The sequence below is a fragment of the Gambusia affinis genome, linkage group LG17 (assembly GCF_019740435.1).
Source record: "Gambusia affinis linkage group LG17, SWU_Gaff_1.0, whole genome shotgun sequence".
Taxonomy (NCBI): domain Eukaryota; kingdom Metazoa; phylum Chordata; class Actinopteri; order Cyprinodontiformes; family Poeciliidae; genus Gambusia; species Gambusia affinis.
Window position 1 is genome coordinate 9,519,111 of NC_057884.1, and position 24,167 is coordinate 9,543,277.

The window sequence follows — 24,167 nt, forward strand, 5'->3', positions numbered from 1 at the left end:
AAACTTATAGCACATATTTTTAGAGCATGACATGAGCAGTAGGCTACTTGCCGCTGCTGTTAAATGTTTTGACACCTTTTCAGAAAAGAGTCAAAACAAAACTCATAACAATGAATAAGAGGGATTCACATCTCAGTTGGGTACCGTCAATATTCTTTAATGAAAGCAAGACATAATCTCTAGATGAACTCCTGTTAACTGTACCAACTTAATAAAATTTTATTTTTATGTGTACCTCCAGTTCCTCTGATACCTTCACCTCTGTGAATCCGACCAGGGAAATTGTTACGGCGGATGAGGCGGGGGGATTGAAGTTTTAAGGTTATTATAGGTTGCGCCCGAGAGAGAGAAGAGCGTCCTCAGCCCACTGTGCTCCCACTGGTGGAACCAATCAGAGGACTCGTGGCTTGGAGGAGGGAGAAGCTCCCCAGTCCGCTACAAATACTCCGTGGTTCAGTTTTTAATTAATGTGATTCAGTCTGACACAGAAAAGGAACCGCGTGGTTTCTTTACTCATAGGAGGAGCTCCTTGCAAAGCCTGTAACTCGTGGTGGGACGTCTGTCGCAAACCCTTTTCAAAACTTTCCCTCAACTTTTCTACTGGGCAAAGTTAATTTTTAAAAAAGCAAGCGGCACATTTTCGTTGTGCTCTGGAGTAAGGGTGTGAAACTTTCTCGGTGAAAGGAAGTTAGCCTCTCCAACCATCCTTCCAGCGTTCAGTCTTGCTGCTTCATCTGCCAACAATGACGCGAAGGTCCTGCGCTATCTACACGGTGGGGGCCATCTGCGCCCTCCTGCTGGTCAGTGGAATCGCCTTGATGGTGGCTCAAGTATTCCGCAATTTGATGCACAAACGCCTGAAAAAGGTAGAAAACCTGAATCTTCTGACTTTCACGTTTATTTAGCAACTTTACAGTCTATATATAGAGGGAGAGTAAAGTTCACTCGTTGCCGCATGTGGGAAAAGCCTAACAATGATGTGATTGTGTGAACCAACCCTACAGATCCTGTACTGTCTTCAGTTATATACAGCTGGCACACAGGGATTTCAAATGACTAGATTGTAATCACACAATCATTATGATATGTTTAATTCTACTTAATATGAATTCCTTTTTAGTTTTTGGTTCAATAGATAGTCTTATTGAAATGAAAGCCAAATGTGAAATGATAGGGTAGCCTGACAAAACAAAACAACAAAGAAATGCCATATTTTCATCACCTTCCAACCCGAAACCTCAATATTTATCAATGGAATGAAAATTCCAGTCATTTGTATTTACAGAACTATCTTTTGTTGTGGCATGAAAGCTATAACCCACATAGGACACTTCTAGAGGCACATCGTGCTCGGCTCAGACTACGCCAAATCTTTAACTTTTTGGCCTAATGCCAAACAACCACACACCAATTACATTGGGAAACAAAAGGAGGTGGCTGCATCATTTGAGGGATGCTTTTCTTCCACAGGGAAAGCTGAGTATTTGTGGATAAATAGTGCACAAAATACCAGGGACTCCTGGACGAAAACCTGTTAGAAGTTGGAAAATTCTTGAGACTTAGTCAGAAGTTCAGCCTTGATGTACATCTAGAGGAGTGGTGCCCAAAGTCGGTCCAACATCCTACATGTTTTACTTTTCTCCCTGCTTTAGTGCATCTGGATCAAATGACGTCTCCTTAGAAGGTCGAAGAAGAACATTGACAGGCTGAAAAGGTTGTTATTACCACCAGGGAGAGAACTAAAACATGCAGGATGCCGGCACCTCTGATCTCGAGCAACAGTGGAAGGGTTAGGGTGTGTAATGTGACAAAATGTGGGAAAGTTCAATGGCCAGTAATATATTTGCAAAGAACTGTACTGTTTTTATCCTAAATTTATTAGAAAAAAAATAAACCTAAAAATTTAAATATCTCTGTGTTCTCTTTGCTTTCATGGTTAGCTGATAAGCATTTTGGCCAAGAGGTTCAACTTGGTTTAATAAAATGAAGCAGCAAATACATTAAACTTTTGCAACATACGCTTTGTAGCGACACATTTTAAGGAATTATAGTTGTTAAGCTGTTACCGAGTAGTAGAAGTTTTTACAAGAAGTTGCAGACGGGTGACTAGGAATTGTGGGTTCAGTGGCCAGCACAGCTCAACCAGCATTTCTTTATTCCTTTAAATGGTCTGATTAAAGTCCTATTTTGTACTCCTTTAGCACCCAGTGAAAGTGCTGTGTTGATACACTTTGCCATAAGCCTATTTTTGCAAAATAAGAGTTGTGTTGGCAGGTTTCTGCATGTTTTTTCTGGTGCTTCATAAATTTCTCATATTTCCAGGAGTTCAGTCAAACAGAGTCAGCAAATTGTCAGGAGTTTTTCTAAAAGTGGCTTAGTTGATTTTCTCAGTTCAACTTTTAAGATGCTGCAGTATGAATAACCACTTCTGTTACCAGTACATGTTTACTAACCATCAGATTACTTTCATGTGACAGCACACTTTATGGCATTTTGAATATCAAAGGTATTTTAGGGGCCTCTAATAAAATCAGAGATTAAACATACAATTACTCTCATTTATCCCATTACACTACAAGACAAGGTAAATTCACGTAAAATAAAAGATTAAAGACATAAACATTTCTTTCATTGTTACATCTGAATGGATTGCACCAAACATCAAACTACAGCTGATGAAATAACATTCTGACATACAATGGGTTCAGTAAAGGAATATCCTGAGCAGCCTCCTCTCCTGTATTGAGCCAAACAGACCATTGATTCTCCTTTGACTAGCTGACTAACAGACCTATGTGTGATTGTCCACCTTGGCCACAGATCTCACTGCTTCCCCATTACGGTCGTCAACCAAATGAGGAGTTGGTGGTGCACCTTCCATCTTTCCTACCTGCCTCTCTTTTAGTAATCAAGTGAAGAGGCAGCTGGAGAGACTGAACCAGAACAAGGTTATGGGTTCAGATGGTGTCATCCCAATAAACATGAAGACTTGTACAGAGTAGCTCTGTTGGATTTTTTTTAACACGTCTTCAACCTTAGCCTGAAAAGAAGAATGTTCCAGCACCATTTGCTTTTCTAAATAAAAGCCACCAGACAAGTTTTATTGTGTATTTGACAGAACTCGTATGTCACGTAATCACCAAGGAGTCTGTAGTTCTCATTTAGAAGATGTCACATTGGAGAGCCAAATCTAAATGTTTGTTTTTTTTATTTCTATTTTTATTATTTATTATTTTTAACACAACAATGAACACCATACAGAGACATTCAAGTCATACTTGAGTCTCCTACTTGAGACTCACTGAGTTCAGTATGAATTGCCATACTGAGTCCTACTGAACCAGAACAAGGTTCTGTCGGGTAAAAATTGATGAGGCGTGAATTTGTTCTAGAGCAGCTCACCATATCTCACTATCAATATCTATGTTAAGATCATCAGACCAAGTAGCGCGAAGATGACTTAGCCCAGGAGTCAAATTGGACTTAAAAGGTTGTATATTTTTGATATTGTGCCCGTTGGAGAGGGACTAATTTCTAGCAGTTGATCTGCCATAGTGGAGGCAAGAATTATTGGAAACCAACACTGTTGAACAGATTCTGCCTTGTTCCTGTACTAAATAAAGTTCATCCATTAGTCCTCCATGGCTGTTGTTACCCTGACATCCCAGATCCTGGAAAGACTCATGTTGGATCCTGCAGTTCGCTTAATGCCATGGAGTTAGAGCTGTAGACACCATCATACACCTATAATGCAAACCCATTACCATCTGGAAAAAGAAGAACTAAAAGGATTATGTCCTTTTAGTTCTTCAAAACTACTGACAGGGTCTACCAATGTTACAGATTGTCTCTAGTGTGTAATAGTTGTGAAAAGTAGGCCAATAATTAATCACTCATTAACCATCTTTTGTAAAGTTATTACAACTGCTTTGTGTTGTCTGCACTGCATGGTTTGGCACTTGTTTGTCCATCCATCCATCCATCCATTTTCTAATCACCCTTGTCCCTAATGGGGTCGGGAGGGTTGCTGGTGCCCATCCCCAGCTAACGTTCCGGGCAAGAGGCGGTGTTCACCCTGGACAGGTCGCCAGTCTGTCGCAGGGCAACATAGAAAACAGACAGGACAAACAACCATTCACACACACATTCACACACACCAAGGGAGAATTTAGAGAGCCCAATTAGCCTGACAGTCATGTTTTTGGACTGTGGGAGGAAGCCGGAGAACCCGGAGAGAACCCACCATGCACAGGGAGAACATGCAAACTCCATGTAGAGAGTCCCCGGGCCGGGAATCGAACCCAGGACCTTCTTGCTGCAAGGCAACAGCTCTACCAACTGCGCCACTGTGCAGACCGCACTTGTTTGTATTATTTAGAAATGATTCCTGATTTTAAGCAGGATGCTATATGGAAGTGACCAGTAGAGGGAGTCTAGCCGTGAAGCTGCTATATCCTTTTGTGATGAGATCATAAAATTGGTCAGACTCCTGTCATGTCTAATCTCTTCTCTGCCCCATCTTTTATTGTCTGGTTGCATTTTGATGTTGCTTTTGTTGTTGCTGTAATGCTTTACATCTCATACATTTCTAATCAGTTGTAAACAACTTGCTATCCAAGCTTTTCCTTTCCTCAAAGGCATTGAAGTAATGAACTCTCAGTTGTGATCCCCTCAGCAACTAACAATATCATTTGCTCATTGACAGGATCAGTGGCTGTAGCTCTAATATGAATTTTATCTCTGCTGTTCAAAGAAAAGAGAACATCAACGTTGCCATCTACACATATTTGCCTCCTTTGGCTTAACGTTTCCAACGCTTTGGTTCAAAGGGGTTTGCAGATGTTTGATCTCATTCCCAGAGGTGGCCGATTCAATGAACCATGTGTACAGAGCAATATAGGCCTCTTGTTATTGTTTTCACAAGATACTCAGATTCGCACACATGGGATGGCTGGTCCAAAGCACTTTCACAGGAAACAGCTAAAATCTTCAAAAATTATTCTTTCTGCAAAACAAAAGATTAAAATTATACAGAAAAGACAACAGATGTAACCCAAGCTATAGTCACCACCTGAGCTGGCAACTATGAAGGTACTGCTAAAATGCACTACTCAGGTGGAAGGAATCTGTCAGCAGAACTATTAGTTGTGTGTTTTACAAATTTTACAAAGCAGTCCTGGAATAAAGCCTCCGCCTCAGTGTTTTCTGAGGAGGAGGTTTTATTTTACAGCAGGACATCAACACAAAACATACAGTTAGACCTAATATGAGATGGTTTATGTCAGTGATCCTCCTTTAGGTGTTTCCCCAAATGTTTGGGAAACCCATAATGAGTAGTTGATTTACAGCCTACTAGCACTTGATGGCATGCTAAGAAAAAAAATACACTTGAATTAGATATACTGGTGCATCTAAAACATTTAGGGCAGTCGAGTTAGGCACCACAATTTTATTTTAAGGTATATTTATATGTTTGTGGGCTAGTCAGGAATGACACCTAAATCCAGAATGTGTGGCAAGAGGTGTTCTTCATGTTATGATAAGTGATCAGTGTCAGAGAAATATTTTTGTAAAATCAGAATAGTAATATTTGTTGAAAGTCATCAACCAATCACAATGGGCTGCAATGGAAATATTTCTTGTCATAATGGCCTAAAATTCCTTTTAAATCATAACATTAACAAAATTGTTACCCTCTGGGGGAGTGGCCTTAGATTTATGTGTAATTCCAGGAATAAGTGGAGTCATGGGAAGTTCATTCTGTTAAACTTTGCAATGTCTCCTGAAGTTACTGTAAATATGGATAAGAAAGCCTGATGGAATTTAAAATCATAGCAAAAACCACTAAAATCTTTACAGAAATGGCAAAGTGAAGTTGTGATTGTGCCTGCATTTGTAGAGGCTGAAAATTGATTCATTGCTTTGTCTACAGTTGACACACCAAAGTCCATGTTTTAGTTTCGTCTCCCACTAGGAATCAATCTTGATTTTCTGCTGAGAGACCACAAAACTAGTCATAATATCTTGAGGGAAAAACTGATACTCTTATACAATCTGTACTTTGAAGATAACAGTTAAGATGTTAAGTGACTCAGAACCAGTGAAACAAATACCTATTAATTGCATCCAGGCCGGACAATCAAGCAAATATACAATTTAAACTGTTTCTCTTACAGGTAGGCTTATGGAGCCACTAAAGAGACACAGAAGAAAAAAAACATAGGAAAATAAACTTTCTCGCACACATGAGATAGTATGTGGTGCACACATATCATCTTTATTCAAAAATGATACGTAGTTTTCATATAAATAAACGTTTCACTTAGAACACTTACCGGTAGTCATTTTCCTTACCCTTGATGAAAATTTTGATGACAGGTGTAAATATTTACGTCCTGAATTCAAAACTTACAATAGGAAGTAGAGGTGTTAGAATAAAGGAGGCGAATGTCACAAATAATAATAATAATAATAATAAAAAAACTTCTTCCACATAACTTCTCAAATTTTCTGCTACTGTATTGATAAATTGTCATGAACAGCTTTCCAATGTTCCTGACACCCAATCAATATTTTTTTAAGGGAGAACGTCCTCCCCGATAATAAAGTTAAAAAACAACTATATTTATGATATTTGTGTTGGGAATCAGTTCTAGATGGGCATAAATATGTTTGGAATCCTTTGGCATATATTTATTATCTATTTAAAATAAGAGTCCTCCCACCTTAAAAATTGAGCAGTTTCCCTGAGGTTAAAGATGCTGAAATGCCTTCATATTATTGTAAAACTTTCCCAGAAGGTTCACCTTACTATGATAACAGTGCAGCCAGGAAAATGACATTACTCTGATGTTAGTGTTATCACACACTACACCTTCATTTTTCGTTTCAAATCAAGCCTCCTTCTCCATTGCAAGGATCAGGTTGCTTTTAGGTGAGAAGTTTTTCAGCCATCCTTTGGAAAATAACAAAATACTAACATTTCCATAGAGTCAATAATGTAGGTTTATTAGCAGAATTATTTAATGAAATGAACTCAAGACATCAAGAAATGTATCTTTTGGTTTTGTCTTCAAAAGATTCGATTGGGAAATATTTTACTAGATAATTTTTATTAACTCTTCTGTGCCCCACAATTTTTACTTTTGGCAATACATTGGCTGTGCTGATATAAATGGCATACATTTTGGTTTTTTGTGCATAGGATGAATTTAAAATTTAAATTGTTCTGCTATTCTGTTTTTGTTTTAACAATTTTAATTCTACCAAAAGCTACCGGTTCATCTATATTATCTATGGGAGGAAATAAGATTACTTTTTCTGATGCTTTTTAAAAAAAAAAAAAAGAAAATACTTTTTATAAATAACACCCACATTTGAAGGTTAAACATTTTTAAGAAAAGTTGTTTTGTATGGTAAATACACAACTTAATTAAATATTAATTATGATATTAATAATATTAAATTATCTTGATAGCTGTTTTCGTGTCCAAGCGACAAGTGGAGCATAACATGAAGGGACCCCCAGTAGTTAGAGCTCTGTGTGTGAACTTGATGAGATATTCCTCAGTACTCTAAGAACAAAATGTGAGAAGAGAAAAAACATGGTAGTGGTATTTTCGAATAAGTGAAAATTCAGATTGGAAGTATTCAAATAATCACATTTTTTGTAATAATATATATATATATGTATATATATATAAATATAACAACAACTCTGACACATAACAGTGTGTGTAGGAAACTTGCATTCTAGCCCGTATGAAGTACTTCAACTGTATCAGGTTACTGCTTCACGCTACCAGGTGTGTAGAGGATTTCCTCCCACACGTGTCCTTCAAGCCCTAGTCTCTTGAAAGAAAACTGACTTTGTTAAAACATGCCTGCAACTCTGAAACACCAAATTGTGTAAAATAAAGCCTAATAAAACTCTAGGTTTCACTGTAGGTGACTTTTGTTCGGAAAGTTTTGTTCCAATACTCCTGCTCAATCTCTCTGTTGTTGTTGTCAGACCCCAAAGAGAAGAACGAATCTGAACCAGACTCATTATGAATTTGGTTATTTTACTAAATTTAATTTCCACAATGCTGTAGATTACTGTGGCTTGCAGGAAGAGCCAAACACTTTTAAAGAATGTAAAGCTTTTGAGGCTCGACTGGAATATTTTAAGAACTGCCTCCAGCTGTGTCCAGTGTTTTTCACATCTATGTATGTATTTGAACATCGCCACATCAAAGCACAGGTTTCTATGTGTGTTTGTGTATTCACCTGCCATGTGTGTTTATATACCGGGTGTGGTGTAAGGGTTGCGATGTACAGAGATGAGAGGGATTTTTTGTTCCTGTTTCCCTTATATTTCGTGTAGCATGCTGTGAGGGTTATACTACTGATTATTCAGAGTGTAAAAGGATGCCAGACTCTGTTCCTCAATTTTAAGCGATAACTTTGTAATCCTTGGCTACTCTGTTAAGGTTTTGTCCCATAGCGCAAGTAATAAGGGACTCTAAAAAGGAGATTTTTATTCTCTTGAAAAAGTTGCTTGGTGCCTACAATAAATTTGACACAATTAGGTCATATCATCTTTCTCCTTACTTGCTGTTTGGAAAAAGACCAATCCCAATTCTATTCTTATTCTTTGTGTTGTAGTTTGAAAAAAATACCTCTGTTTCATCATACTGTATAATCAAACAGGGTGGTCGGCAGTGCTCCTCCTCTGGGGCCTCAAAGAGCTAGATCCTGAGGAATGTGGCTCAGATAATCAAGGTCCCCCACAAACAGTGGGCATCAGGGTCCATGCATCACATGATCTGTCAGAGGCGCTCTCTCCAAGTGCCTGTCGTCAAGGGAAACGGCTGACAATGGGGTGGTGGAAGGGTCCCCTCTCACACCATTTATATTCTCAGCCAATGCTGCTGTCCGACACTAACGCAGCCATTCCCCCCTCCCACCCACACACACACACACACACACACACATTCCCCTGCACCCACCCAGAAGGATGTTTTTCTTCTTGGGGTTGTTTTTACTGCGAGCGTACTGGGAAAACTTCAGATTCAAAACATGTGCTTGCTGTGGCAAAGCACTGTTCATCGTGCAAGAACAGAATCGTACGATTAAAACACATCCAGTAGTCCAAGAATCATTTGTGTGCTTCAATGTGGAATCTCATTTATTTTGCTCAGAGGATATATGAAAAATTAAATGGTGTCTGATGTTCTGTTGAAAATGCATACCAAACTTGCTGCGATTGGGCGTAATGATCCAGAAAAGCAGCAGATGCAAAGCCATAACTACAAAGAAGATATTTTAAGCAGTTCAGGAATGTTTTTTTTTCCTTTTATCATTGGTTTAAACTTTCAGAAAAAGCTACAAAAAGCATAGTATAATTTCATTTTTGTGTGATTTTTGTTTATTCTTCTCAATAGGAAATTGTTTTAGTGGAAGGTAGCCGCGTGTTCGAGTCATGGAAAACCCCTCCCCCTCCTGTCTTCATGGAGTTTTTCTTCTTTAATGTGACCAATGTAGAAGAGGTGCTTAATGGGGAAAAACCAGAAGTCAACCAGATTGGACCCTACACGTACAGGTAAGTCAAAAAAGAAACAAAAAATCTTTTTTTGAAGAGCTTGAAATGTCTTTTTGCAGAGTGACATCCTTATAAATATTCTTTTTATTTTGTCGTAATAGGGAAAAAAATGAAAAGTACTGTGGACCATTTTATAAAACAATTTAAAAGATGCTGAGCAATAGTTAATGTGCAAAAAAAAAAAAAAAAACAGCAGTGATTTTTGCTTTTGTATGGAAGAGTTCCAAAAACAATCAAAAAAACAAAAAGTGAAAAAATAATCCGATTTTTAATCCCAGAATTCTAATCCCAGATGTCGATCTTCATTAAAGTTAGAATTCAGACTTTTGTTGAGGATATCCTATATTCTCTCCCATTGTTAGTATGCACTTCCTGGCATCAAGACGAATTAAGATGCATTTATAAAGATGTAGTTGACCCCTACATACCACTTCCTGCTGAGGTTCTGTGTCATGTCGTCCTGTACACCTTATGTCACTCTGTACATAATGTGTTAGATTAAAAGGTCTCAAGAATCACTGAACAACTTTTAAAAAAAAATAAAGTTAAACTGTAATTTTTATTATAGAGGCATTGTAGGATGTACTAATAGCTGGTGATTTTTTTAATTATTCCTAACTGAATGGGTTTTATTTTCTCTAAATTAATATTGATGTATTTGACAAAGGATTGATTTAAATTTCCAAGTTTTAATTCAGCAGAAAAGTAATCAGTTTTTTTTTTTTTTTTTTAAATGACTGTTTGTACAGAGAGTACAGGTATAAGGACAACGTCACCATGTTGGACAATAATACAAAGGTGTCGGCGTACAACGCCAAAAGCTTTGTTTTTCTGAGGGATAAGTCTGTTGGTGACCCAGATGTCGATAACATCACTACTATCAACATTCCCATCTGGGTAAGTCCTTATTTAAAGGTTGGAGATAAGTGGAAAAAAAGACTGGGAATCCAACTGGGGTAAAGGCGAGTGTGTACTACTCCCACTGCATTGCTCTGCTCACCACCAGGATATTCTGCAAAGTCGGTTGTATTTTCTAATGTCTATTCAAATTCTTGACTCCAGGCTGCAATGAACAAGGCGCAAGGATTCAAGAGCTTTTTTTTGAATTTTATGATAAAAGGCACCAATAGTCGTCTCTTCACCACTCGAAGTGTTCAGGAACTACTTTGGGGTTATGAAGATGCTTTGTTGGACCGCATTGCCTCATCCGGTACTGATGTGGAGAGGGTTTTCGGCCTCATGTACAAGGTATGTACAGGTTTGACAAAAAAAAAGATAATAATAATAATAACAACAATAATAATAATAATAATAATAAGAAAAGCTTTTCTGTACTTTAGCAATTTTAAAAAAGAGAAAGGACTTTTTTATAAACTTGCTCTTACCATCACACGAGAAAATGTCATTTTAATGAGCTCAATGTTTTGCTTGGCACAGAAAAATGAAAGCAGCGACGGAGAATTTGTCTTCCACACTGGAACGCAGAACTACTTAGATTATGCACGCATCGAAACATATAAAGGGGAAAGGTAACACTGATGCAGTCTCACTCACACCCAGGACACAATACAATTGCTCTTCTCATTGTGGCAGCATGTTGGGGTAGCTGGTGCGGCAGTTCTGATTTGTTCCTTTTGTACGCTTTTGTTTATAATTTCTTTTGTTGAATTTGTGCATTGTTGGACAATTATTCCCTCTGCTTTCGGCTGCTGTGCAGCTGGAAGAGGTTTTGCCTTTACGTTCTTACTTAGTGTTATGATGTGTAATCACGACAACTTTTTTTTTTTCACAACTCCAGCAGGGAACAGCAGAGGATCATCCAAAAAACTCAAATAATACCTGAATTACAACCTCATCCAGGAAGCCTATTTCCTGTATCCAGGAAGTAGAGCAGGACTAATGAGCAGAGAGAGAATGTGAATGTTCAAACATAACCCCAACCCAAACATCTCTCTGCCTTGCATTCTAGCCAGATGGAGTCAGAAAGAGGAGTAGGAAAGCAAGTGAGGAGGAATAGCAGATTTTTCTGTTGGGTAATCTCTGCCTTTCACTTTTTTTCTTGTTAGTCTTGCCTATAGCTCTTACCACAGAAAGCTGGACGGAACATCCTGCTACTTGGATTTTCTCAAAGGCTTTTAAATAGCCTCATCTTATCCAGATTTCTTATCCTTAAGTGCTATAATTACCCGTTCACACTAGGGAAACTGCGTTTTGAAGTGCTCTAGATAAAACCATTCTTGATCATTTCTAAAATGAGTATAGCAAACATGTTGACATAACAAATGAGGTTTTTGGAAAACCTCCTGTGCCTTTTCTTTTTTCTATGACCTCTTTTTGTCTGTGCAAAATAAAATAGCTCGATAAACCTTTCTCTATTGCTGGCAAGAAAGAGGTACTACATATAACTTCACAAATTCAACAATTAACTTGGAGCAATGTGCTGAATTTAACAAAAACTTAAGTAAAGAGGGACATACAGGCTGTATGAACAGTTGTGACTGGTTTGTTGGCAACAAAGAACAGTGTTAATTTAATTTGTGTTGTAGGATGCTCAAATACTGGTCAACTAATGAGAGCAACAGCATCCTTGGATCAGACGGAAGTGCTTTCCATCCCTTGCTAAACAAGAGCGAACGTCTTTATATCTTCTCTCCTGACCTGTGCAGGTAAAGTTTAGGACCACACCACCCTCCTGTGTGACCTTTTATGTTCTTTGATATAAAAACTTTGGCAGGATCTTTTCACGTTCACTTTCTATAGGGAAAAACAGCAAAGAAAATACATACAGTTTTTCTGTATGTATTGATCTTGAGCTGTGATGGTGATCATCATCACAGTTCAAGGTGATGTTTTCTAATGGCTTTATTCCGGAGTGAAATACAGAAGCACTGTACCAGGAAGACTTTCTATGGGAAAGAAAGATAATAGAAAAACTGGATTAGAGTGAACACTAGCTCTGGATAGATCCAGGAGAGATTCAAAGCTCATGAGATTCAAATCTCCCACCATCTCTGGTGGAAGAGCTGGTTCCACCAGAGAAGGAACCAGCTCTTATTTGATGTTTTGATGTTTATATCTAAACTCTAAACAAAAATGCTTTTTGAAACTGCAGGAACCATCAGTACACTTGCATTGTAGAGACATTACACAATATTTTCCTTTGCATAGTGACTTTTATTCCATTAAAAGCCACATCTCTTCTAATGACCGGAAATGTGATCAGCAGGAACAGATTAGGGTTGTACCCCATTGCTTGACACAATCTTGAGTTCAAATTATTGTTTGCGAGGAAATACCAACATGTTTTGTTCTTGGAACCGGTTTTGGATCCCATTTACAGCATCCTGATCACATACAAATAAGTCCACACCAAACCTCCTTTCATTGTTGGCATCCCATGCAGTGCAGGCATTTCATGTTTAATAAAATCCTAGTATCAATCAAAGATAATTTTTTTATGTGCTAACCTGACATTTACAGAACAAATGTTTTGGTAAACGAAGGTATAGATGCATCTCCGGGAGTTAAAATCTCTGTGTTAAAAGCTTGATCTGTGTGGAGAATAACATTTTACTTATTAACAGTCTAAGTAGTCCATTTAAGTATGATTTCACAACTGTTGGTCCTTGTTTGATGCAAAACATATGTGCCTTGTGCTTATTCGTGGTGAGACCCACATCTTCCTCTTTTTGTTTTGTGTGGAAAGAATCTGGTAGAGTAATAGAGCAAGCACCTTTGGCTCTGATTGGATGTATGCCAAAGACCCCTCACCCAAATTTTCAGAACTCTTTCACACACTTACTTTTTCCCTAATGGTGTCATTGTGTCTGACTGTGCTCTAATGACCAAAGAGGAGACTTGTTCCTGTTTTTTTTCTTTTTTTTTTTTTTTTTTTTTTTTTTTTTTATAATTTGAAGAAGAAACTTTTAGTCAACTAATGTTTTGACCCTTTACACACTTACTATGGCGTGACGCCTGTAAGTGAGTGGCTAAAACATGTGCTGAATGACATCTGAGACTGATCTGCTGGTTAAAAAAAGTGCCAGGATTCCCATCTGCAAGCTCACGGGGTAGTGACCCTTTGCTCCAGTAACTGACAGCTGACCTGCAAAACCTGCAAAGTTTTGACAAACTGCAGACAGGTGTTATTGTTTAAATACCATTCTTCCATCTGAAGTTAATCTTCCCCCATAGCCACTAAGGTCTTTAAAAATCCTGAATCAGAAATAACCAATTTAGAACTTTGTAAAGTGATGAAGTATGAATATTCGAAAAGAAATTCATAGTCCTTGAACTTGTTCACATTGTGTCAAGTTACAACCAACTTCTCCAAAGTTTTTTGTTTTTTTTCCCTACATCATAATTGTGAAGTGGAAAGAAACATTTTCAACATATTTGACTAATAACAATTTGAAGAGCAAGCGGGGGTGAACAACAATATTCAATTTGAAGAAGTGAGGGAAGGCTTGCACAGCTGCAAACTTAACAAGACAAGGTCCTTCACCTAAACTGACAGGCAAGGCAAGGAGAAGATTATACAACAGGGCAGCTTTTATCCACACACTTTACAGATCTGGACTTCACAAGTCCTGTTTAAAGTTTGACACAAGCCATATAGGTGGACACAAGCAGAATTTGCTCACAATTTACCCTGTTGAAACCTGGTGGTAGCAGCATCATGTTGTGCAGAAGCTTTACTTCAACAGAGTATGGTTCATGCTCCAGTAGGACAACGATAGTTGTGGAACCAGCATTGTCAGCACTGACCCTTGTAAGTGTTGTAATGGTGGAGTATAAGTCCAAACCTAAATCCAATTGAAAATCGGTGGCAAGGGTTGAAAATTCACGTTTGGAGATGCTCTCCTAACAATATGACTGAGCAAAGTTACCAAGAGGAATGGGCAAATATTCATATGTCTACAAAGCTGGAGATATGCAGAGCAAACAAGACTGCTGCAATTACAGCAAAATGTAGTCAACCGAAGCTTAAATGTTTACTCAGCTGATCTAAGCTTTCTTCAGATTGATGTTTGTTTCTCATTACGAATACAAGACAGAAATTCCCAGTCCAGTTCTGGATAGTAGAAACATTTAGGTGCTTTCCTTGGCTTCTCTCCCAAAGGTCAAGGGAAAAGGTCTTTGTAGTGTTGTTGCACTACTGGTATGCTGTGTTTCCTCCCAGTCAGTTGGCAGAAAGTGTATGGAGGGCTTTGTTCTCGCTGAGGATGGTCCAGATTCCCCTCACACTATATAACTGCAGTTATTCACAGCAGAAGGATGGGCCCCTCACAATAATATGATTCTCCTGTGAACTGTTGTAAAATCTTTAACATAAAGAAACAGAACTGAAATACAGATAAAAAAAAACTCTAATAAGATCAAGTAAAGGTTAAATATTATTCATTTTATTAAGAAACTTTGCTTTGGTTAAATAATTTTTGAGAATGGGCTCCGGCAAATGGTGTTTTTCTTTATTTACTTACGTATTAAATGCTAACTATTAAATCATTTTAAGTAATATATTCAAATATGTTAGAAATTTTAACTGAGACTCCAAAGGAAACCGGCTTGATGCTTGAGGACAAGCCTGAGCTTGAGAATGCTTGCAGGGTTTCATCCAAATGTACTTTTGGAGAGAATGATACAGTTTAGACATTTCAGATCCAGCAGGAATGTCACTAAACTTCAACAAATTCTTCTATAAAATTTGTTTTCTGGTGACACAACTATGTGTGGTGTCACACATTGTTGGGTCAAAGACTAAGTTGTATGCTTTATGGCTTTGTGAACAAGTTTTGGGAAGTGAATAGTTGCATTTGGTTTTGTGCTTTTTGTACAAAAAGTCACTACTCTGACAGAGAATAAGAAAATAATTTCATTTTTGTGGGGATGTTCCAGGCAGAGGTTTTTTGTTTGTCTTTTAAGCTCCTATACTCATCCAAGTCATTGAGGATGAAGAGTTTTCTAAAAGTGAGTTTTAGGTAAAGACTCTACCAGTTTTACTAATTGAACCACTAAAATTCTCCATTCTTCTTTGCAAAATGGCTTCAGTTCATGCAGATTGGATGGACTTTTTTTTTCTTGCAAATTTTTCCACAACTTCTCAAGTTAATTTAGATCTGGACTTTGACTGAGCCATGACGAGACGTGACTATGGTTTGACCATTTTATTGTAGCTAATGCTCATGCTAAAGCCAATATGAGGCTTGGAATCTGCTTTAAGTGTTTTTGGTCATTTTTACAGCTTCTTTGTTCCTATTGAAAAAATAAATATCAACAGTATGATTCTGCCACCACTATTTTTATTGCGAGAATGCTATATACAGCATTCGTTTTCAAACATACGGCTGATTACAAATGAAGGTTACAGTTTGCAGAGTTTATTAGTGGATAAAATTATACACAAGCCTTATCTTGTCTTCCACATCAGTTTCCCACTGTTTTTTTGCATAATTCCCCTCAAAACAAAAAATGTGTGGTTGTAACTTGGCAAAAGGTGAAAAAACTCAAGCCACTGCGTAGGATGTCATATAAAGATACGTATAATTGTTACAGCAATTCTTGCTACACATCACATTTCAACCCAGGTATAATGCCTATTCTGCTTTTTTTTTTTCCTGTGTGAAAGTACATCCATAAATAAATCGCACTGTTGTTACTGACCCTTGTATCTTTGAACCACTCGTTTTGTTGGAGCCCACACTAATGTCGCACTGAGCTTCTTCTGTTTAGTCTGTGTGAATTACCAAAAAGCTACAATAGAAGCTGATAAGCTGAAAGCATTTTCTGAACAGGGCTAAGAGAAAGGAAAGGAAGATTAGGGAGGATTTGGTGCTGTTGAACTCACTGCACAATCAGGCAACCCAGAGCATATTATCGATGCTAAGCTTTAACAAAGTGATTTTATTTTAATGTCACAGATGTATTTGCCTTCCCTCAGGTCTTAATAATAATCAGAGTAATTTTATCAGGATTACCTTGCTATTCTATTGCAGTCGCATGGAGGAATAAACCACATTTAAATCGATAATTAACCATACCTCTGGCAGATTGAGGTTTGAATGAATAGACACATTTAAATCCTGGTTAGAAATTATAGGAAGAGTTTGAATGCTTTAAAACTAATAAAGATATTGTCCATTAGTATTTAAGAAGGATATCAAAAGCTTCCAACATACCATATGAGTAAAATTAAACAAAAAGAACAATTTTGAGAAATAGCACTCATATCCTATCAGAAACAAAATTCTCAGCTGAAAGAAAATGATTTCAAATCTCAACCTATCAGGGGTATGAATGAATTTTGGGCCTATAACTCAAAATACCAAAGCAACATAATTGTTGTCATTTTATGTTCAGGCTGAATGCCTTAGAAATTGACTTTCTGATTACAAAACAGCAGGATTTGAAATATGTTGATCTTTAAAGCAATACAAAATAGACTTTAAAAGCATTATTTTCAGTTCTTATGTTTGAAACTTTAGCTTCTTCTCTACTCTCTAGGACTATCTACATGGAGTTTGAGAAGGATGTTGAGGTGAAAGGAGTCCCCGCCTACCGCTTCACACCTCCCCGCTCTGTTTTGGCCAGCAAGGAAGAGAACCCGGCCAACAAAGGTTTCTGCGTCACCCCTAAAGAGTGCCTGGGAACTGGGGTCCTCAAAGTCAGCCCCTGTCGGAAAGGTAATTTTCCCCCTGTGAGGCACATTTATCTTTAATAGTGTTTGAACTCCTACATGAGTCTGAAGAGCTTCAACTGTAGCTTTTGTTTCTTCTTTTATACTCTCCTTTTTGATTTTTATTGCTGTCAGAGGGGCTTAGGGTTCCAGTAATATCACCGGCAGTAAAATTAAGCATGAAGGACTCACGTGACGCAGCTCTGCAGCCCAGGCCACACCTCAGGCACCATCTGACCATGAGTGGGCCTGGAGCATGTGGCAGTAAGCTCTGTCACCTGATTGTACCCTTGAATCTGTTCAGGAATGACCTTACTGCCTTTGTTTCTGGACTCTTTTTTTAAAAAAAAAACAACAACAAAAAAAACCCTCTAAGTGACTTGTGTGTTGTCTTGTATTGGCATTGGCAGGCAGTCTATTTCAAAGAACAACTTACTTCACGGCAAAAAAATCTGAGTTAAACTGGACTTTTATATATTGTGTTCTTACGTTTCATTGTGTTCTCACATGGAAAGAAATGAAATATTGCTGTCAATCCCAGCAGTAAAAGTGGTGAAACATTAGAAGACATGTTGAAGGTTTACAAAAGTCAATGCGTGGCTGAGGTCAAGAGTTTTGTTTAGCCACCAACAAAAGGAGTTTTGGAGTGGAGAATTAAGGTCACCCATGGCTGTGCTGATTTAAAAAAAAAGGGGAAAAAAGTGAGTGCCGTGCTTGCTCCACAGTGACCTTGCGGCTTGTCACGGGAAGACTGCTCTCAGGTGACTGCGGGTGGGCCAGTGTTTTTGTCCAGCATCCACTGCCAAACACAAGAGAAGGAAATCTATCACCTCTGTCCCACTTTGTCATCGCCTCACCCTCTTCCCCCCGTTATTGTTGTCAGTAAACACGAGCAGTGCGCAAACTGTGAAATATATTCAGTTTGCTTAAAATTACGTCTAAGCAAAAGTAATACAGGCAAAAAAGATACCTTTCTTGTCTGTTCTCTTAACCTTGTTATCTAGTTCGGAACCCTGCTAACAATAAGAGGAAAGGGATAATTCTTTATCTAGACAGCCTTTAATTCATTATACAAGTTGATTTATGGCCCCTTTGTGTACTGCAATTAATTTTTTTTGTCTTGGACATTAACTTTCGAGGACAGATTTTATCTCTGACTTTCAAGTCTTCCAAGACCAAGTTACATTTTGATTTAATCAAGTGATAAAGAAGTAAGGAAATAAACACACGGTAATCAAGCTGTGTGTTTGTCTTTGTGCGTGTTTGTGCCTGTGTGCCTTCACTTTCATGATCTGTGTGCACACAAACATACAGAGCAAGATCAGCTTGGAGAGCATTCATATGACTTACATTTATCAAAAGACAATCTGATGCAGCTCAAATTTACAAATTAACAGTCATCATTTAGTCCATTTCTGTCTTAACCTGGCAAATACACTCACTTTATTAAGTACACCTGTTCAATTGCAAACAGAACGTGGAAGACTGATGTGACTTCGAATGTGGTGTTGCTGTCCGTACAAGACAAGTTGGTCTGAGTATTTCAACAACTGCTGATTTCCTGGAATTTTCGTGTATCGCTCAAGGAGAACGAGCCAAAAAAAAAGAAAGTATCCACTGGGCAGCAGTTGCGTGAATGATAGCTCCTTGTTGACATAAGAATGGGAAGACTTGTTTGAGATCATAGAAAGGGAACAATAGGTCAAATAATTCATTTGAATTAGACAATGCCCGGTTGGAAAAGGTGTTTCCTAGTGCTATCCATCCATCCATCCATTTTCTAATCACCCTTTGTCCCTAATGGGGTCGGGAGGGTTGCTGGTGCCTATCCCCTGCTAACGTTCCGGGCGAGAGGCGGGGTACACCCTGGACAGGTCGCCAGTCTGTCGCAGTTCCTGGTGCTATGGGTCTTGAATTCAGCTTCATAATTCAGACAGTGGGGATGGTCATAATTGAGTGAAAACAACATGAAAGAATGGATCTGTTCTGCCTCCTATGATCAACATCTTAGACTGACGGTGGCAGCATATTGCTGTGAGGATTATTTTCTTGGAACATATTGGTGTTTTTCGTGTCAAACAAGGATTGTTTAAACACCTCAGCCTACCAGTGTATTGTTGCTGAACATATCCACTCCTTTATGGCCACATTGCACCTATCCTATAGTGGCTACCTCCAGCAGGACGATGCACCAGAACTTGCAAAGTATACTGCAAAGTATATTGAATATATTGGATACCTTGTAATTAGTCAGTGAGTTTGCCAAAAAGCATTGTGGTTAAAGTAGTCCTTATTTGTCAAAACAATCATTTTTCCTCTTGTAGGTGCCCCCGTGGTTGCCTCTTTTCCTCATTTCTACCTGGGAGAGGACAAATATATAGCAGCGATTGGAGGAATGTCGCCTCAAAGGCATCATCACCAAACGTTTTTAGACCTCAACCCGGTAAGATACCAGCAAGCACAGCTGTCTTCTATTTATACCAAAAATATGTATTGCTACGCCACCTACTGGCTCAAAAGCAGTACTGCAACCATTTTATGAAACATCAGAGGCCATACCATAAAGCATTTTTCCCCCTCTTGACATAATTAGCATCATGCAAACAGGTTGAATTGAATACAATCTTTTGCAGGTTGGAATATCATTGAAAAACAATTTATTTCACTAATTCAATTCAATAAGTGAAAGTTAGATATTGCAGATTCCAGGCACAAATTTATTTCAAGCATTTATTTCTGTTCATTTTGATGATTCTGACTTAGGGAACATGAAACACCAAAGCTCAGATTTTTGGAAAATTTCAGTATTGCACAAGACAAATCAAAGGGATTTTTAATGGATCAATTTCATACTGAAATGTAGGTTTCTTTAATTTCTTTATATGATCTTACCTAACAGTCTAATTTTATAAAAAGATGAATATTAGGAGTTCAGTAGCTATGAACTTCAGTAATCTAGATTAACACAAAAAAAAAGTTTAGTCAATGACTGTGTGCAATGACTCCAAATAATTCAGGTTCACCTATGCATTTTATTTAGCATAATAATTATTATAAATATTTGGTCATTTTTTGGCCAACAGACAACTGGAGTGATTGTGCGTGCAAGCAAAAGAGCTCAGGTTAACATCTTGATCAACAGAATCTCTGGATTCCCGTGAGTATCTGAACCCCAGTTTAGACTAAACGCTGCAGTCTTTTTGCGCCTATATATTATTTGTGTGAATCTTTACATTATTTTCATTTTTTCAACAGAGACACTAAATCATTGAAAGAAACAATCTTCCCTGTTATGTTCCTCAATGAGGTAAGGGTACTGGTACTCTAGTTTAGGGTACCAGAATGAGCTCCCATCATGATGATAAACAGGTCATAGTTACTATCATAGATTATTTTGCCATATTCTTTTTTTTTTGTCATTTAACTCTATAACCCTACTTCTTGACTCTCAGAGTGTGGTGATCGATGATGCATCAGCAGCGAAGTTGCACAAGCTGCTCATGATTGTCAATGTGGGCTCCAACTTCCCCCTCATTATTGTGGGACTAGGCGGGATCATGCTTATTGTCTTCATCATCCTCCTGATCAGGGCCCATCAACAAAAGGTAAAACACAGCCTCCTTAACCAGGCATCTTTCTAACAGCTTGCAGTTTGCTTGATCCTAAAAAGTAATTTGTGTTAATCCTTGTTAATTCAATTTTTTAACCCCTCACCAATGTCTCTATGCATGTGTTTATCACCATTTATCTCTGTGCAGAAAAGAGTTAAGCGCATTGTGTTTACCAAGGCTGCCTATGCTGTAAGTCTTGCTGCATTGTTTCAATCCATTCATTTCTTTGTTGTATTACTTAATGCCTAAATGCATGATGCACAGTTCTAGTGAGAAGTCTACTTGTGCTCATTGTGGTGATAAATTTTGTGGTTTTATGTGGGTCAGTTACAATCTTGGAGTAAAATACCAAAACTTGAATTCATGGAACAGGTTCAGGTGTTTCATTCTGTTGCTAACATCTGTTACAACAGAAGGGTTAATTAATTAATAATTGGCGTACATGAGGATGTAACGTATACATAATAATAAGTAGATCGATATCTACATCCACAATCTATACTCGCTTACACAGACACACATAGGAGATACAATCATGCATGAAGAATTTAGAGAGATTATTGAATCTTTCATGTATATTTTTGGACTATGGGAGGAAGCTGGAGTACCCAGAGAAAACCCTCGGTCCATGAAACAGGGAGAACATTCTTCATGTACCACACTGAGAAAATCTAGAAAAAAAAGAAGAGTAGCATAAATAAAGAAGACCTAATTATAATTACATTTTTGCTCATGATGAGTGATAAAAAAAAAACTTCTCTCTGGAAATGCATTTCATTTTTCAGCACACAGTAAAGACCACCCTCACTCCTGGTTTTAACACTTTAACACAGCTTGGTTAACTGGAGCGTTGCAATAAATGTTAAATGCTTATCAGTGCAAAAGACAACATCAGCCCTTTGAGTCAAGGCACAAAGCATAAAATTGAAATTGAAGATATATATATATATATCTATATATATATATATTTATTTTTTTATCTTTCCATCAATAATGCAGACTGCAACTGAAGAGGACATCTCCTATTCACCAGCCAACACTAAGGAGAAGGACGATGGCCAGAATGGAAACTACATCGGCATGACTACTAAAACAGAGCAATGAACTTGGGAATGAAGGATCGGATGGAGCTGCAAGACAGGGTGGTGTGGCATCCTTTTCATTTTAAGCACAATGTATTAAATTTTCTTGGTTAAGCACATGCCACCTACAGTCCAGGTATAGCCATTGGAATCCTAAAAGCAGTTCTTTTTGGGTTATGTGCCACCAATCTGTTTTTAACTGGCTGGATTCTTGTCTTGGTCAGAGCTCAGTGCTGTCAGATTATGAAGTGCTCCTAAGCCAGGCACCAAGTGTTATTTAGGGAAGCAGCTCATTGGCATCTGTAAATGTAGTATCTGGAAGCCAGAGTCGTCACTCTCAGGGGGTCTCCTGCCAAGCTGCTGTGAAACATTATTAAAGCAGGAGAGACACAAAACTGCAAGTAATCTATTTTTTCTAAAGACATTTCAATCAGTTTAGTATGATTTTGTCCAATTTCCCTTTTATTCACTCAGCGTTGCAAAACATTTATTATTTTATATGTAGGTAGTCCATTTAGAACTACCTGCATATAGTCATGATGTGAAGTGAGTTTTTTGTGTAGGCTATGGGAGTTGAGCAAATTTTGTGTTGTTAGTGTGTGATCGGGACAAAACACAGACAAAACATTGTGTATTTGGATTGTTTAAATTTTGCAAACTTAGGCATTTCATGCAGTTTTTACTGTAAATGTTAATGTAGACGTATTTGAGTATAGAACATCTCAAGCCCTTAAAGTGAAAACTCAGGAGTTTTGCAGCAAAGTTTTGCTTAAAGGCTTTAGTTAATATGTAACCTGCAGTAGATAACTATCCTAATGTTTCCATTTAAAATTAATCCAGATTAATTAATGCAAAAAGCGAAAGGTAATGGCTAGCCCAAAAAACTCACGTCACTCCCTAACATTATTTTGAGAACTCTTAAACTGTCTTATATTTTACATCAGGCATTTATTTATAGAAAACTATACGATTAGTTTGACAAGAAATCAACCTAGGGATAGCACATTTGAAGCTTTTCAAGTAAAAATAGCTGTATAATAGAAAAGTCAGGCAGAGTGTAAAAACTTAGATTTGGTTTTTACCGTTACATTCTCTGTACAGTTTTTGCATATAGGGAGATCATTGTTGCTTGTACTTCTCATTCTCTAGTATCATTAAACTTGATTCATATTAAATGGAGACGCCATGAAGTATCTACTGCAGAAGCAGAGCTTCTCACTCATCCTGAACCATCCCTTTCATCAGAAAGTTTTTCAACTGCCTTTACTAACCGACATGTTATTCAGAAAATTATTTTAACTTCTGTAGTTGTGCCTTTATAAAGATCAGAACTGTTGTGTGCCTTCTATTGTATTTGTTCTTTGTAAATGGAGTATTATGCCATATGGATTTGTCTTCTTCCAGCTTCAAGCAAAAGTAGAACATGAGACTCATGGAAGTTTTTTTTGTTTGTTTGTTGTTGTTTTTTTGTAGTGAAATCAGAGACACGAGGCTGTTTTTATTTGATGTGAATTATGATGCAATCTTGAAAATGCTGTGGAATGATTCAAGTGAAACTGTGATGAGCCCCAGCTGTAATGACATGCCAGGAGGGATCTGAGTAGGAGTTCCCTATGCACATAAATGAAAAATTATGATGTACATATCAGACAACAGTGGAGAGCTTATGCTTTCTTCATTAGATTTTGTTTCTTTTAAAGGATAGATCAAACAAGTTACAAACAACTTAAAAAGTTAAATGGAGCTCCAATGCTGTTGCAATTTTTATTTCATTTGAGCAGTACATTTCTGGATAGACATGACAGAAATGTTGCTGCTTCTGCAATGAAAAATAAGCAGTGTTATACAACGGAAATCTGTCAAAAGGCTGAAGGAGTGTAAATTATTTTTGTTACACTTACAAAACCAAAACACTAACGATGTAGATACTAGTCTGGGATTCTCTGTGCCAAATTTTGATCACAATGTTCTGTTCTGTGAAATTATTGTTACTACTACAACTACATATTGCTCTGATTGTAAGCTTTTGAAATGTTGACTGTTAGCAATGTTTTTACTGTGTTCACAACAATAAAGCATAGTTTCAGTAGATGAGTCTCATTACTTCATGCCATTCGCTGTTTGCCTCTCAGTTTGGTCATTTTAAAGTAACAAAAATGAAGAGTCTATAGCTTACCAGATTTGAATGGAAATATGGAGAGATAAGTTGCATGGAT

The 24,167-nt window shown here is 37.7% G+C and overlaps 1 protein-coding gene across 2 annotated transcripts; it reads left to right on the forward strand.

Moving 5' to 3' along the window:
- The first annotated feature begins 398 nt into the window (after nucleotides 1–398).
- LOC122846850 (lysosome membrane protein 2-like) lies at nucleotides 399–24,040 on the forward strand. Of its 2 annotated transcripts, XM_044144064.1 has the most exons (13): nucleotides 408–866; nucleotides 9,426–9,583; nucleotides 10,333–10,480; nucleotides 10,646–10,831; nucleotides 11,021–11,112; nucleotides 12,130–12,249; nucleotides 17,087–17,265; nucleotides 19,583–19,701; nucleotides 20,342–20,415; nucleotides 20,514–20,565; nucleotides 20,711–20,863; nucleotides 21,017–21,058; nucleotides 21,869–24,040. In XM_044144064.1, exons 1-13 carry the CDS (start codon nucleotides 744–746, stop codon nucleotides 21,971–21,973), a joined length of 1,551 nt encoding a protein of 516 aa, XP_043999999.1. In that variant the 5' UTR covers nucleotides 408–743; the 3' UTR covers nucleotides 21,974–24,040. The 2 variants fall into 2 exon arrangements, with proteins under 2 accessions (XP_044000000.1, XP_043999999.1); XM_044144065.1 differs by lacking the exon at nucleotides 21,017–21,058 and having other exon boundaries at nucleotides 399–866.
- Nucleotides 24,041–24,167: the final 127 nt, after the last annotated feature.

Bases quoted from the DNA above. Each gene is read 5' to 3' on its own strand.
- LOC122846850 (XM_044144064.1), top strand. From the start codon at position 744: ATGACGCGAAGGTCCTGCGCTATCTACACGGTGGGGGCCATCTGCGCC. The intron at 17,266-19,582 runs GTAATTTTCCCC...TTCCTCTTGTAG, and splicing joins AGTCAGCCCCTGTCGGAAAG to GTGCCCCCGTGGTTGCCTCT. The intron at 20,566-20,710 runs GTAAGGGTACTG...CTTGACTCTCAG, and splicing joins CTGTTATGTTCCTCAATGAG to AGTGTGGTGATCGATGATGC.